Source organism: Salarias fasciatus, assembly GCF_902148845.1.
Source record: "Salarias fasciatus chromosome 7 unlocalized genomic scaffold, fSalaFa1.1 super_scaffold_4, whole genome shotgun sequence".
NCBI lineage: Eukaryota > Metazoa > Chordata > Actinopteri > Blenniiformes > Blenniidae > Salarias > Salarias fasciatus.
In genome coordinates this window covers 12,356,919-12,373,036 of record NW_021941229.1, presented here as the reverse complement: position 1 = coordinate 12,373,036, position 16,118 = coordinate 12,356,919, and the positions used below count along the sequence as shown (strand labels likewise).

Below are 16,118 nucleotides of genomic sequence, written 5' to 3'. Positions count from 1 at the left end.
GTTCACACTGCAGGCAAATGTGACTCAATTCTGATTTTCTGCTCACAATTGACCCAAATCTGATCTGTTTTGTGGCCGTATGCACGTTGAAATTCAGATTTTTTCACACCGGATCCAGGCCTCGCTCATGTCGTACCAAATTGGATACCTATCTGATATTTTTCGAGGCGACCATGGTCTGAATACTCGCAATGTATGTATGTATGGTGTTCATATTTACTCCTATACACACCATGCTCAGTGCCCCCTCAAAGAAAAATAAACTGTTATACTAAATGAAAATAAAAGAATAATTTTAGCTATTAATTTTCTACAAAGAAACTCCAATAAATGAGCAGATAAATAGCTTAAACATCAATAAGCCCTGAGGAGGCGGGACTTAGTTGCCATTCCACCAATCAGTGATTAACAATATGAATGAATGACATGAAATTAAACCAACCAGTGCTGTTTTATGGCTGCAGCCTTGGGCGAATTTAAAGTCGTCCAACACTATCAGGTTCATAAATGCACTGGAATTGAAAAATCATGAAGCGGTTCACCTGAGATGTACCACCTCACTTTTGTCTGCACATGCGTTCATTGTCTGGTCATATTTCGTTCACAGTGTACTCTAATAGAGGTCACATTTAAAAGGTAGTGTGAATAAATCTGATCTCAGCAAAAAATCTGAATCAAGCATCAAGACCTGCAGTGTGAACGTAGCCTTAGATAAAGCACAGATGACCAGTGGCGTCCTCTTCTTGCTCTTTATTTTTTTTGGAAGAAATTATTTATCAGAACAGAATAAAATAACTTACCCCTTTCATAAAAATACTGAGGAAATTCATGGCACATTTTCCTAATTCCATCAGTCAGTTATACTATTGTACCTCTGTAACGCTACTAAAAGACGCCCTATATTTAAACTATATAGAAAGCCAGTGATAATTTTTTAATTCTGTAATAATGCTCTTTGATGATGGTTCAGGTGGTATTTACTGCATTCATCACTCTGTTGCGTGTCCTTAGTTAGAGAAATCAGTTTATTCTGATGGTACCTTTATAGTGGCATAATTACATTATGAGAGCTTTTTAAGCTTCATGCTTTCTCCTTGCTTCCACTGAGACGTCGTGTAATGAATCTATGCATGAGTGCAAAGCATTTTTTGTAAAAAAGAAATGTTTTCTTTCTTGGAGCTTGATATGAAGTCTCGAAGCACCAACAAAGCAAATTAGCCAAGAGTCGGAGAGTGAGCTTGGGAGACAGCCCATCTAATTAACCAATTCCTTGAAGAAAGTTGTGCAGCTATCAGCTGGTAGTTTGTTGTTGTTGTTGTTGTTGCTGTTGTTGTTGTTGTTGTTGTTGTTGTTTTTCTTTTCAGGTTCATGAGCATAATTGCACAACATTTTATCCATTTATGTATTTTGAGCATGTGTTTGTGCTCAAACTCCCAGCCCACTGAGGTGTAACCTTTAAAAGTCTCCCAAGAGCTCCAACAGCAAGAACAAATAAAAGAAGAAAAATTGAAAATATTTTCATCCTGAATGTTCATATTTCCAGTTGGTTCCACAAATCACACACATAAATCAGATGTATGGTGAAGTTAAACAAGTGGTGGAATTTTTAACCATCTTTGTGACATGTTTTTGGACTTCTTTTAACTTCATCATGTATTCCATCATGTGAGGAAAAACCAGACATGAGGCCTGACGAGGCCACCAGTGCCGCCACTGGGCAGCGGTGTGTCATTAGCAGAGCGCTGAATAGAGACCTTTGTTGGTCATATAAGGCCTGGCGGGCTCCCACCCTCAGCTCCGTAGTGCTAATGGCTTCATCATTGACAGGCCGGCCACGTTGGTGCTTTAAATCACTTAAAAACCTCGGGGATAAACGCTCCACGGGGATCTCACCATGCCGTCCTGATAGCCTCTCTGCTTCTGTTTAGTTTGATCCTCATGAGTCATGCAGTCGCAGGGATCGGCATGAGAGGAAAAAAGTGGGTGTGTAGAAATATGAAAATGAAAGCATGGTGGGCAGGATCTCCATGATCGTCAACATAATGATGAATGGAGCAGATGATCTTTTGGCCATCATGATTTGTGATCTTGAGGCTTGAGGATCATAAATGTCCAGTGTCACATAAAAGATTCTTATCCTCCCTCCGTCTTTCCTGCTCCTCTCTTCCAGACTGGCACGCGATGCCCCCGACAGATGCACCAGTCACTTTGATGCAGTGGCCCAGATACGAGGGGAGGCCTTCTTTTTCAAAGGTACCGCCGCCCAAAACAGACCACAGATCAGTGAAAGTAAATACCAAGAAGTTATCTAAATGCACCACGGTGGCAGAAATGGCTAATTTCAGAAAGAGGGGATGAATCAGGGATGAGAATGGGAGACAAAGAGAGATGCAGTGGCTGCAGATGCCCAGCTGAGCTGGTTGAGCCCTGCTGAGAGGCTGCAGTCCACAGATTACATCAGGCTTTCATGCCTGCCCTCTGGAGGAATGACCCCTGGCCTCCTGCTGACAAAGGAAACAAGAAACAGACTCTCATACCTTCAGCAGGAAGTGTTAGTGAAGTGCGCTGAACTTTAACTGACATCTCTACAGACTTTTCACTTTTTCTTTTTAATGTATGCAATGAAGCAGTTTAACTCACTGGAAATTACAAGTTCACAGATTATTATGACATTTTGAGAAGTGAATTGAATTTAATAAGCCTGCTGCATTTTGAATCAATCCTTTTAACCTCACACTGATCCTTGTGACATGTGTCTGGTTTGTTTCTGGGGATGTCTGATGTCTCTAATTAAAGATAACCTTGAACCCCTATCTTAGATGTTACCAGATGACTAATCTCTGCTGCAGGCTCTGGTGAAAGTGGGTAAATGCTGGGATAGATTGCTTATTATCTGCAGTTCATCCTGATTTAGATCTTTAGAAAGTCAGAGGTCACTCAGGCCAGAATTGGGTCAACGTTCACGATTCATGAAAGTGTTTCTGCAAATATCAACATAACCCATTGGAAACAAAATGTGTTTGTCGTCTATTGAAAGATCACGATACCAAGCTGGTTTGTTTCTCGTAGGGAAGTATTTTTGGCGGCTAACGAGAGAGAAGCATCTGGTGTCGCTGCGTCCTGCTCAGATCCATCGCTTCTGGAGAGGCCTACCAACCAACCTGGACAGCGTGGACGCTGTCTATGAGCGGCCTGGCGACCACAAAATAGTCTTTTTCAAAGGTGCGGCACCCACAGCAGGCAGCATTGCAATGTGTGTTTGGATCTTTAGATGAAATGTTTCCTTTTCAGATATATAATTGAAGGGAAGAATCAAGGGTAATTTTCACATTCATTTAAAATGTTCAATGGCTTTACTGTCAGAAAAGATCCTACTTTGGCAACGTCGCAGTTCTATTATGATTTCCATGTCCTTTATTACCTTTGAATGTCTTATTTTTTCAGATACATCATCCAATTGTCTATGTGTTTTTTTCTAAATGATTTTCAAGATCGTCACATTGATTTTATCTCTTCTTCAGGGCTAAAATATTGGGTGTTTAGAGACAATATCGTGGAGGAGGGTTACCCCCGTCCAATCAGTGACTTTGGTCTGCCACTGGAAGGCGTGGACGCCGCCTTCGTTTGGCTTCACAACGACAAGACCTACTTCTTCAAGGATAACCGCTACTGGCGCTACGACGACCACCTGCACCGCATGGACCTGGGCTACCCTAAAGACAGCAACCTGTGGAAGGGACTCCCTTCACAATTGGACGATGCCATGAGGTGGTCAGATGGTGAGTAGCTGTCCGGACGGGCCTGGGGAAAGTCTTTTAAGGTTGAGATTATGACGGGTTTGTGAATCCTTCCAGTGGAGCAGCAGGTAGTAATTCATGTAGTTGATGGAGTGTTTAATAATAGAGAGGATCTCCTGTTGGGTTTGGTCAAAAGTCTCGGAGTGGAGGTAGAGGTCTTCTCATGATGTGTTCTGCCTTCCTCACCACATGCTGCAGGTCTCTCCACTTCTCCGTTAAGGCCTCCTTAAAATTGGAGCAGATCTGACAGACGCAGCTAAACTGACTTCATATGTTCCTTTTTTTAAAGAAATATCATCACACTTAGTATAAACTGGTACTTACTGAGACATTTAACTTTGGACCTTGTCAATGACGGTCTTAAAGGGGCTGTATCATGCAAAATTCACTTTTTGTATGTTTTAACCTTGTTATATAGTTACGAGGGGGTACCCAAAAGAAACTGGAATTTGGTCAGAAAACAATAATAATAACGAGTTCCGACTTCTGGCTGTCAGATGTGCTGCAGGTAAGCCTCATGCACATCTGTGAGTAATCTAAGCTCCGAGAGTTACACTGACGCCTGTCAGGCGCTATTTATAGCAACAGAGTGCAGAGGAGGTCTGCGATTTTTTTCCAAAATGGCGACATTGACTGGGAAGCCAGAGCAGTGCGCAAACATTAAATTCTGCTTTTTGCTGGGAAAAAACAGCAGCAGAAACACTCACCTTGTTGCAGCAAGCCTACAAGGATGATGCTCTGGGGAAGACTCAGGTCCATAAGTGGTTCGGGTGGTTTAAAAAGGGCCAGATGTCCGCGCATCAGGTCCGCTCAGCCGTGAAAACAATGCTGAGCTGCTTCTTCACTGTCCAGGGTATTGTCCACAGCGAGTTTGTCCCTCCAGGTCAGACTGTAAACCAGGACTACTACAGGAAAGTCCTCAGACGGCTCCGTGAGGATGTGAGGAGGAAGCGGCCCGCATAGTGGCGGAGTGGAGCCCAGTGGATCCACCACGACAGTGCGCCAGCGGACACGGCGCTGCACGTCACGCAGTTTCTAGCGAAGAATGAGATGACTCTCTTCCCCCATCTGCCTTATTCGCCAGATGAAGCCTCGAGTGACTTTTTCTTGTTCCCCAAGTTGAAGAAGGAGCTGAAGGGACAGCAGTTTGCAGATGTGGAGGAGGTGACAGAAAAATCGCAGCCGGCAAAAAATGGCACAATTACGCGTGGGTCTGACGACGCATTCGTGAAGTGGGAGATTACGGAGATAAACTTTGACCATCGTCTGAAAGCAACAGTCAAGCCAGAGCAAGAGTCTGAAGGGTCTGCGCTTGGTGAATTTCTAACAGGAAAAGATGGTTTTGCATGTGGAGAAGCTAGAGCTAAAGCTAGCGTATTTGTTTTGAAGCGCTGATTGGCTGTACGCTGTCAGTCAAAGTCCACAGGGGGAGAGGCGGGATTTTCAGTGAAACACAGCGTTTTCTATTCCGGGTTTCAGAATTAGCCCCAGAAAATCTTTCTTTCCTTAGCGCCAAAAATAAACTATTACCATGTTAATGCCATTTCTGGGGTTTGGACTAGCTAAAAAAGCATGATACAGCCCCTTTAAGGTTTGTTAAGCGACGTTGAGACTGACCCCTCATGCACACTGGATGCGGTCCGGCTGCGTTCCGGCTGCGGTACAGTACACCGCTGCACTGTGATTCACACCGCCTGCGGTGTCCCTGCAGTCCGCCGGAGAAGTTTGCCAGATCTGTCATTATCCCCCGTAAACAATATGACACATTTAACTCAATAGAAAGCAGCCCAAACCACCATCTCAGTTGAAAATGCATGTTAAAACCATATTTGTATGACAAAAAACACGTCATAAACACATAACCATTTCATCAACCCATCCGACGTGTTCAAAAAAGACGCTTGACAGACAGGCTGGCAGAAACATGCCCAATCTGGCAACACGGAGCTGCTCCGGTGACAGAGCTGTTCTGGGCCATTTTGGTGTCATTTCACTTTCCGGCAGTGACGATGTACAACACCGTTCATTCTTCTAATGCGTGTAATGGCTACATGACGTTGTTTGTTCTGTATTCTACCAGAAGAAGTAAAAAAAATAGAATATTAAGGCAAAAACACGACACAGATTTTATTTTGAAGTCACTTATTTTGGAACACGTATCACGTTTCCTTCCGGCACCCGACTTGCTTCTGTCTGAATTGACGTGGTAGGGCTGCGGCGAGCCGGACCGCAGCCGGTGTGCACCACAGCATTGATTTTAATGACTACAGATTAGCTGCGGTGTCCGGACTGCAGCCGTTCCGCAGCCCGACCGCATCCAGCGTGCATCGGGGGTAAAGCTAAGGGCTGTTTAAATAAAAGCCCTTTTTTTAAGCATTGAAGTATGGATGTGCCTCAATAAATATCATTACAAATGAAACAACCCCACAATAACGCCCCGTTTGCTCACTCACACAGTTTTAAGAACTCATGCCTGTAGGCAGTGTGGAATTACGCATCATACTGCGCCAACTAATAAGTTTAGCTCATAGTGAGGCTCTGACTAATTCTTCCCTTTTGAATTATCATCTTAGACTTGTTTTTTGTTTTGTTTCATTTTGTTTTTAATCAATGACGTGACTCAACTCTAAGGACCAAAACACAAAACTCTGACATAGGACTCTGTTTAGAAGCACATTCTTAAAAAAATAGCAGATTCCATAGAGAGTTTTAAAAATCAAAGACGAGTTAAATACTGGCAAAATAACCCATGCCTCTCAAAGTGAAATAATACTGATGCAGTGATTCTCTGAGAAACATCCTCTAAACAAACGTATGCATATTACAGCTCGATTGCTATTTTTAATAATACACAATATTGGTGCTCAAAATGAGATTAGAGGAGGCTGAAATTGGAGGTTAGGGAAAGCCAGTGATACGTTTTAAAGTGTGTTTTGATTAAAATCTCAAAACAAAGACTCCTTTTGATGGAATTCAATGTACGGATGATGAATCACCACAGGCTTGTTTCCTCCAGCGATAAATGATTGCTTTTCTCATCGAGGAGTATAGTCGTAACAAGACACAGCGCTACTTCAAACTGCTGGTAGCTCTGGTGTTTCTCAACGCCTGAGGCGATACCATGCTGGATCCCACTCAGGGGAAGTCTTCAGACAGGAATAAACAATCAGAGAAATATGAGACGGGACTGGCATAATGAGACCATGGAAGCAGAAAACTTCTAGTCTTTAAGAAAGTTTTCCCATTGATGTATGTTTGGTCCACACTGAAATATCTTAAATATCACCAAGTCACACATACAATCTGGTTTTATCTTGAATGGGCCAGAAAAATGAAAATTAAATTTTGTACCTTGTGAGGTTTTTTCTTTGTCCAGAATGGACATTTAGTGGCTGGTTTTCGGTTGCATGTTTGACCACCGTATCCTTCTGACTGAGAGGTTTAATGTCAGGACTGGCTTCAAATGCGGAAAAGAAAATGTAGTGAAAGTGCAGAAGGAATGTCTCACTTTGGTGTCATTGATTCTTTGAAGAATCTCACTCAACAAGATGGATCAGCTCAAAATTTCATGCGTCAGTCTCTGCTCCTCGGAGGATGTTCCCTTCACTTTTCCTCAGGGATTCCCTTGATGTAGACATTTTTGGTGCTACTGGCTGACATGGTATGTGCTGCAACTTCATGCAATTCTCAATAAATTGGGGATTTTTCCATTGTCATCAAGTACATTTTATTAATGTCCATGATGATATTAAAAGACTGCAAAGCTAATTATTCCATCAAGTTTTTTAGCACACTTTTTTTTTGATAGTTAGTGATAAAATATTCAGGCTTGCATCTGTTACCCCAGAAACTCAGAGCAGTTTTTTTTTATTACTTCTTTTCAGAGATTTGACTGATTCCATGTACATTCAGCACTGTCAGTTTCCACAAAGCATTTAATTCATACTTTTGTGATTTTTAACAGACTTAAAAAAAATAAATCTGCTCTCAGATTTTCCGATAGTTGCATTTTCACTTCCACTTTAAAGCAGCATCGTTTTCCTTCAAAACTTTGTGTACAAACCCTGAACATGCCTATCTCGTGTTCCAGTCATAAAATTCTAAAATGCTCGGTTGTTGAGTCTAAATCATACTAAGACTGGCTTAAAGCCAGATGTGATTTATTGAAAATCACCGTCTGTCTTTCACAGATAAGGAAATTCATGTGAGAATTTTTTTCAACCCAATTCAACATTTGTTCATTGCTCATGCAGTCTTTATTATTGCACCATTTACTTCTGTTTCATTTTTGCGTTGTCAGATCAAGCAAATCTCCAATGCATCTGTGATTTTTTTGGCATCACAGCAGATGTAAATTATCTCCAATGCATCTGTGATTTTTTTGGCATCACAGCAGATGTAAATTCGAGGTATATTTGCTTCGATCCTTTTTTTTCTGTATTTTTTTTTTTTTTTTTTTTTTTTTTTTTACCATTATCTGTAATTTGGAAATGTCACACATGGGCTTGCTTGCCAACACTCCTGCTTCACATTCACAGAGTCAAACACGTCCAAACGTTGGAGCTGGCCCAGGGTAATCACACTGTGTGGCTCCACTGTACCAGCTGAGAGTCAAGGTCACAACAACTGTTCCCATCAAAGCATCACGGCCACAGTCCTCCGATCGTGTGCATGTTAATGAGAACAGTAAAATGGCTGAGTGCCACTTATAATTAAAAGTGTTATTTTCTGTGAGATGGCTGTATCCTACAAGGGAAATGTCATTAGGAAGAGACAGACACAGATGAAGATGAAGATATACAGAGACAAATCGGGTTCTAGACTTCTCTTTGTGATCCACAGCAGTCTGAGTTTTTCATCTCGAAAATGTTATCACCACCCACTGTTTTATAGAATCACCGACTGACCTCAAGGTGACGTTCAAAGGGAATGACAAGAAAAGGGCTGCCTGTGTCAAAACAGCCAATAAATGTGACTCATACTGTGCTCAGAAGGTCTTGTGGGCATCTGGAAGCCAGACTTAGGTTCTGGTCACATACATATATAATTATCAACCACCAGCTTTGGTTCTTTTATTCTCTCTGGATCTGCTTTAGGTGAGACTCTTCCTACTATACCTGCTTTGGAATCTGAAATCGGTCTTTGTTGATTCCTAATAACAAATCCCATCTACATTTTGCTTTTTGCGTGGCCCATCAACCAAACCTGCCAACATCAAGTCGGCCTCAGTCTACTTCCAAACACATTCAGGTCTGTTTCCACTGAAATCTGAACATGATATTTAAAAGGAAGAATCACAGACATGAAGGAACAGAAGTAGATCTTTACTGAAGAGTGCAGTGGAGGATTTTTGGAGATAATTATGAATTAATGAAGAAGTAAACAGCAATGGAGAAAAGGAAGTATGGACCATCACATATTTAAACATCAAAACCATTAAATCTTCCTGACTAACGTCTTGCATTACTTCAGTCGCTCGTCAATGATCTTTCAGGATGTTTCAGATTTGGAAAATTACCCTCAAAAACCAGCCGCTGATTCCTGAAATTAGAGGTTAGTCTCAGCGGGAACCCAAACATTCCCAACTCACCCTGCAGCTCCTGTGAACACTAGTGAGCCCCCTTCCCTGTCAGTTGTTTAGAGGCCTGTGGTCTTTCTTCAGAGCCGGCTGAGGTCTCCGAGCGCTTTGATGAGCACGCCTGTGTGTGTGTGTGTGTGTGTGTGTGTGAGATCGGAGGCCAGCCGCTTCACCCGCGGTCATTATCACCACAGAGCCTGGAAGGGTAAACTTGGAAACCTACACGCACAAATGCACACAGACAGACCGCGAGGCCGGGGAACTGGAGCCCACATCAAAGCCTGTTCTGTGTTTGTTTCACCAGCTCAGGATGAACGGGGAGAAGAAAGAGAGAGGAGATACAGAAGCTGAGAGAGAGAGAGAGAGAGAGAGAGAGAGAGAGAGAGAGAGAGAGAGAGAGAGAGAGAGAGAGAGAGAGAGAGAGAGAGAGAGAGAGAGAGAGAGAGAGAGAGAGAGAGAGAGAGAGAGAGAGAGAGAGAGCAGAATATGTCAGCGAGAAAGAAAGCGGGGCTACGGTGACATCTTGCTCTGAAAGTGAAATAGAAAGCCAGGGACGTGATGTGTGAAAAGTGCAAGAAGGGAGGAATCCAGCAAAGAGATGTGGGGACACCTGAGGACAAAGATATTAAAGACAGGTGAAGTAAAGGAAGAGGTGATGAAAGGAAGAGATGGATTTTCTCTGAGGACAGGTAGAAAAAGCCAAAAGGAAATAGGAAAAAGTAATAACCCGATTGAGTTTGCTACGGAGGGAAAAGAGGACATAATGTGTATTAATGCTGCTGGAATGATGGTAATAATTGAAGCTCCTGACATCAGTATGACGCCCAGTTATAATTTAGTCTTTCAGTTCCTAGAGAATAAAGCTAAAATGGAGGAAAAGTAATGTATTTGGTATGAATATTGTCTGGAATCTTTAGAGGGAACTGACAGGAAGCAGCATTGTACCTGGAGTTCACTGAACAGAGAATCACTCAACCCCCATCAATAGGTGGGAATAAAGGGTTTCCAATGGCTCTGAAGGGTCTTTATGCAATTTACCAAAAGTAGAACCTAAAATGAACCTTCATCTTTCAACAATAGGAAAACTTTTACTTTTTGAGTAAAACATATTCAGGCATGTTCAGTATGTGGCTTCATTATTCTAAATGTTTGAGTTGATTTTGAATTATTTAATTCAGCCACCAGCCACCAGCTGTAAACCAGCTGAAGATAGTTTTGTACACAGGTGCCACTCAAGCCTGTACAAAAAATGGTATTATTTGTATTTTAAGCTGAAAGTCCCACTGAAACTGGACAAACATATACTTAATGCTTCTGTTGTAAATCAAACCTGCCTAAGAAACATGTAAATTAGTTAAAGTCTTCTGAGACAATATACAATGAAACACAAACAACAAAGTTGTATTGTTACCATGGACTTTCTTTCTGTTGCTTTGCCCAAAACTTCTTCTCTTGAAGATTGTGGAGAAAAACCGGGGTTATTAGCCAGAACTTGGTGATCTGAAATGTATTCCCCAACTTTTTGACAGCTCCAGGACTTTTGGTCTCAGAGGAAGAGAAAGAACAAGCTGAAAAAGACAAAGTGGCGTTCAGCCCTACAAGCCTGGTCCTCCAATAATAGAGACAGATGGCTGAGGAGAGCGACTCTGTGAGCGTGCAAGCTCTTGTTTCGCTGTGAGGGTTAAACTGAGTTTCAGACTCCGGCGCTCAGGACATGTCTGGAAATTTGGGACATAACGATAAGTTCTCGCTTCTGCAAAGAGGTTCAAGAAGCTGCTGAGGGGTCACTGCTTGTTTTTTACAATTTTGGAGAGCCGGAGGAATACACTGCACCGCCGGCGGTGCCCAAAAAGTATGGAAGCACTAACGTGTTTGTGCGCGTACTGCAGAGCGTCCTTTAATTTTATCGCATGACGCTGCAGCCCAGCTTGAATACATCGTGGTGATTCTGCACAGGAAATGGACGGCCAGGAGCCGAGAGTCTTCACCCACTTACAGGAGTACAGCCGAGACCACAACGCCTCACGCTGCATATTTCAAACAGTGTAGCTGGTTTTATTACCCAATATAAACAGCAGAAAGAGCAACAAGAAGCATTTATGTTTTGAACAATGGTCATTCCGAGGAGCAAAGGTGTCTTGTAAAAGTATAACCGCCTGTAGAACTCCAGTCACCATCTTCCACCTTGGTTTTGGATGACTGGAACAACTGTCATATCCTACTGTTTTCAAAAAGTCAGTTACCTTGCAGCAAAAAGGGCACTTTGAGAATTTTACAATTCCTTTGAAAATTAATGCCAGATTTATCTTTAATCTTCAAAAGGTGCTTCTAAAAGTTCCTACTGTCTGTACAAATGTGACTTTTCCTAAAATAAACATGTGAGTGTTGCAGTTTCTTTTGTTGTGACTTTAATTGGCTCTTACCTCGCGCAATAAGATCTGTTCCTCTTATGTCGAACATTTGAAACGGCCACCTCACCACATGTCACAGAGACTCAAGAAGATTCCCACAAATAAAAAAGACTGGACGCCATGTTCATTCTTTACTTCGACCATGAAGCAAGACTTTAATCTTTCAACTTTGGCTTTTCTTTTCTTTTATGTTGGTCATTTCCTCCCACTGGAGACAGGACAGTCTGGCATTATGGAGGCATTACTAAGACGTATGCTTAAGAGAGCCTTGTAAGCATCAAATTACTGCAAATTCACTCCTGAAATATTAATTCAATTTATAAATAAACATATTTTTATACATATCTGTGGCCAAATTCTACACTTGCTGTGCTGAGTTTTGAAAGCACTCTGAAGTAAAGAAATGGCTTTAATCTATATTTTATTATTCTTATTTAATCTAGTCTCATTTAACTAGTTCCTCCTGAACGGCTTTTATCTAAAATAAAACTGAGTTACTGTATAGATTTTGTGAAATGAACACGTAAACACAGTTTGGTCTGAACTGAAAGACTGTGGAGCTCCAAGGCCATAACAGGAGTCTTCTCCTTCACTCGTGTCTCTTGGCTCGTATTTATTAATGAGCTTCTGTATTCTGACATGTTTACTCCTCTGAGCTTGTTTGTCTCAGTCACACGTTAATGAAGAAAATGAGAAGGAGGCAGGTGAACAGCTCGCCGCTCAGGTAACAAATTCAGCCCCCGAGACTTTCAGGAATCTGTTTGTGAGCCGATTAAACAAATTCAAAGCTCTGTTCGAGTAAACTTTGAAGCATTTATCCTTCAGGTTTTTAATTCTGTTTTATAGCCCTTATTTTGTTGAAGTTGTACAAAGTTTCCAAACAATGTGCAGATTTTTACATTCAGATTGGAAATAATTGTTGTGTTTACATTCAGATAAACTGGTGGATTTTTATATTCTAATTTTTTTCGTGCGGGTATAACAAAGAAGGATGTTTCCAATGAGAGAAATTCAGTGCTTTTTGTTATTTTAGAGACTCTAATTTGACTGAAGTGTCCCTTCAGGCGTAGTGACGGGTATATCAGTCACAATCATGACTCTGTGAAGCAATAACAACACGGGGCTATAAAACAAGACTTTTCCTTTATGTGATGTTATTTGTGCTGCTTGGTGCTGAAGTGGTTAGTACTGCCTTACTCTGTGCCCAGATCTCCTGCCTCAGTTCAAAAACACAACTGAAGATAATTGGTGACGTTAAAATTGTCCAAAGTGTGTGAACATGTGTGTGTGGGTGGTTGTGATTATCCGTCTCTTGTCATCTGTCCTGTGTTTTGGACCTTCTTCTGTGAGTGTGTATCTGTTGTCTCAGAGTACACAACCTCTGAGGTTAATTGGTTGAAGTGGCTCTGAAATTCCCTGTCACTGTGAGTGTGAGCGAGGGCGACTGTCTGAACTCTTTAATTGCCCTCTGATGGATGTTAATTGCCCCGGGGTGAACCCCGCCTTCACCTCCAGTCAGCTGGGAGGAGTTCCAGTTCCCCTGCAGCCTGGATTAGGATAAGTAGTATAGAAGATGGATGGATGTGATGCTCATCGTTTTTGCCACCTATTTTGTTCATTCAGTCTTCAAAGGTACATATAGATCTATTTTATTGCAGGAGAATCCATCATGTTCTTCTGCCTGCAGTGTTCACGAGGCTCTACACCGACTCCAATATGCTTAATGCATGATTCTAGAGGTGCTCAATTATCCACTCTCCTCCAGTCTGGGTGCTCAATCTTATGCCTTTCCCTCACAAAGTTATTGGAAACAACTGAAATATTTCACACAACATCCCAGCATATGAAAGATATTGCACATTAAAGGAGAACTATGCAAGATTTGCTTTAGCGCTCCTCCTACTGGTCTCCTGTGAATCCTCACTGTCGTAAACATTCTCCGTATCACCCCCCCCCCCCCCCCCCCCCCCCCCCCACCCCCGCCCCGCGTGCAGAGCGCGTTCCACTCCCGTTTCCTTTTTTTCTGCTCGTCAGACAAAGTTTTTTTCTGTCTTTTTGTTTCTGCCATCCGTGAGCACCTAAGGGTGGCATTGCTAACACTAGCGAGGGTTTCATGTTTGTTTTACGCGCTTTTATACTTGTACTTCCGTATGAGTGCCATAAAGCAGGTTTGTCTTCGCGAGATGTAGTCGGGTCGGATCTCTTGTTTTGTTATAAAGTCTGAAAGTTGCAAGCGCTGTTTTCAGGACACAGACCCTGGGGGGAGTGGAGGGACCGGCAAATCACCGTGACAAGTCTTTGTTTACCCCCACAGGGATTCTGAAAAACATTTATTGAGGTAAAAAAGTTGCATAATTCTGTTTTAAATCCGGACCAGACTTATCTCAGCGGCTGAATCGAGATCATCCAACAACAAAGTGCAGTGAGATAAAAACTTGTGCCAACGCTGGATAGTGTTTACAGGTTACCAGCTCTTATTCTTGTGTCAGAAATAGGTTTATTTAATTTTAGTCAGTGCACAACCGCTGTCTCTACAAAATTAAATTAAAGCAGTGTGTAAAAGTTGAATAGTTTTTGTGAATCGACGCTGTAGGTTCATGGTATGTGCTTCTCTAACCCCGAACATCTCACTGTTGCATTCGGTCGCAGCATGTTTGCACACACTTAATTTAACTTCCTCCAATTAGCTTATCTTGTTTGCTCATGGGATTTGTTTGTGAGTGATTCTAGTTTACATGCTTGGTGGTTTGATCTGATGTTTAGTTTTCTCTGCGGTTCTCATCTGGAGGTAATACAGCTGTCAAAGAATAACACGAGGAACTGAACCTTTAAAAGCCTTTTTAGATGCTTTTTCTTTTGTAATCCCACCCAGATCCGAATGTGTTCCATGTCCTCTTAAACAGGTGTGCCATAGAGTGAGGCAGTAACCGTGTTCAAGTACTAAACATAAACACTTTTCATTATTGTTCACTGATTCATGAAATTGAGACGTGATGTTTTATGTGTTCTGTACTTGTTGTGTATGCAGGTGAGAGCAAAGGCTTTTCCTTTGAGAATAATAAAGTATATAGTCGGGCTTTATGTCGTTTTATATGACGCATGCTCACTCACATTAATGTTAATGCTCTGCTCTCTGTCTTTGAAGGCTCGTCCTATTTCTTCAAAGGGAAGGAGTACTGGCGAGTGCCGGGCAGCGACATGGAGGTGGACGTGGGATTCCCCCGCCTCATCGCTAAGGACTGGATGCTGTGCACCGAGATGCAGGAGGACTCTCCAGATGCCGAGCCCAAAAACACAGAGACCAGGGTGAACGTGTCGTCGTCCACCAGCCATTTCTTCAGCAGGACTGAGAAAAACATGAGATGTGACGATAATACACAGTCAAGATATAAAGGGGATATAAAAACCGAAACACTCATCTCCGTTTATGATACAAAGCCCAATGTTGTGTTGAAGGCCAGCTGTGAAAGGAGGTACAATGTACTTCTTTGTCTTATATTTGCTAGTCAATTTCTCTGCTATCAACTATTCAGGTCAAACATTTGAGGAAATGATGTGAAGCAGTGTTCCTCTTCACTGTCTAAAACAACACAGCCAAATATCAATAAGGAGAATACAGGATTCAGACTACAGTGTTGTATTTTTTGAGGATTCCATAGTTAACTGCACCTACATTTTAACTTGGCTTGGACTAAGTTTGCATTCTTCTTGGTCTCACTGTTCAGCAGCTCCAGTTCATCTTTGTTTTCTGTGAACAATATCAGAGGATTACTTCACAGGGAGAATTTTGGCATATGCTCAAAAAGTCATTTCTTTATGAAGGTGCTATTTCTTTGTTTGAGTATTTAAATCTTTATTTAAAAAAGAAAAAAGATCCATGTGATTATTTTTATACGAGTTCCAGACCAAAGAATTCAGGTCACTTTATTTTTCTACTGAAGATGTTTCTCAATTAGAGGTTTTGCAAAAAAAAAAAAAAAAAAAATGAAAAGAGATTGGAAACAGCTGAATAATGAGTTACTGCTGAGTAAGCAGTAATGTTTGGAGGCATCATAATTCAGAAGCAGTGGAGGGTATCAGGGTTTTTGCAGGTTCCGACAGCTTGAATGTAACCTATTTCCAAATGTGTTAAAACAATAAAGGTTTTATGATACAACTGTACGTAATTATGAATTTCAGGATGTACTGATGTTCAGAGTGCAATGAGCGAGTGTGTCTGTCCCCTGTGTTTGTTTTTGATAGTAGTGAGAATCTCATGTTATAAATGTCTGACAAGCTGGTGAGTCTCGCCTGTGAAAAGACGGTTGTACTGCAGAAGCCCTGGGAGCCGCT

General features: G+C 41.8%; 1 protein-coding gene across 1 annotated transcript in view; it reads left to right on the top strand.

Annotated features, from left to right (window-relative positions):
- The window catches only part of LOC115383439 (matrix metalloproteinase-17-like), an 89,890-nt gene extending 74,521 nt beyond the window's left edge, over positions 1-15,369 (top strand). Inside the window, exons 7-10 of the mRNA XM_030085621.1 lie at positions 2,171-2,253; positions 3,070-3,222; positions 3,522-3,779; positions 14,932-15,369. Of these exons, the coding sequence (XP_029941481.1) occupies positions 2,171-2,253; positions 3,070-3,222; positions 3,522-3,779; positions 14,932-15,332 (895 nt within the window). The 3' untranslated portion in view covers positions 15,333-15,369. The remainder of the gene's footprint in view (positions 1-2,170; positions 2,254-3,069; positions 3,223-3,521; positions 3,780-14,931) is intronic.
- The last annotated feature ends 749 nt before the right edge of the window (positions 15,370-16,118 follow it).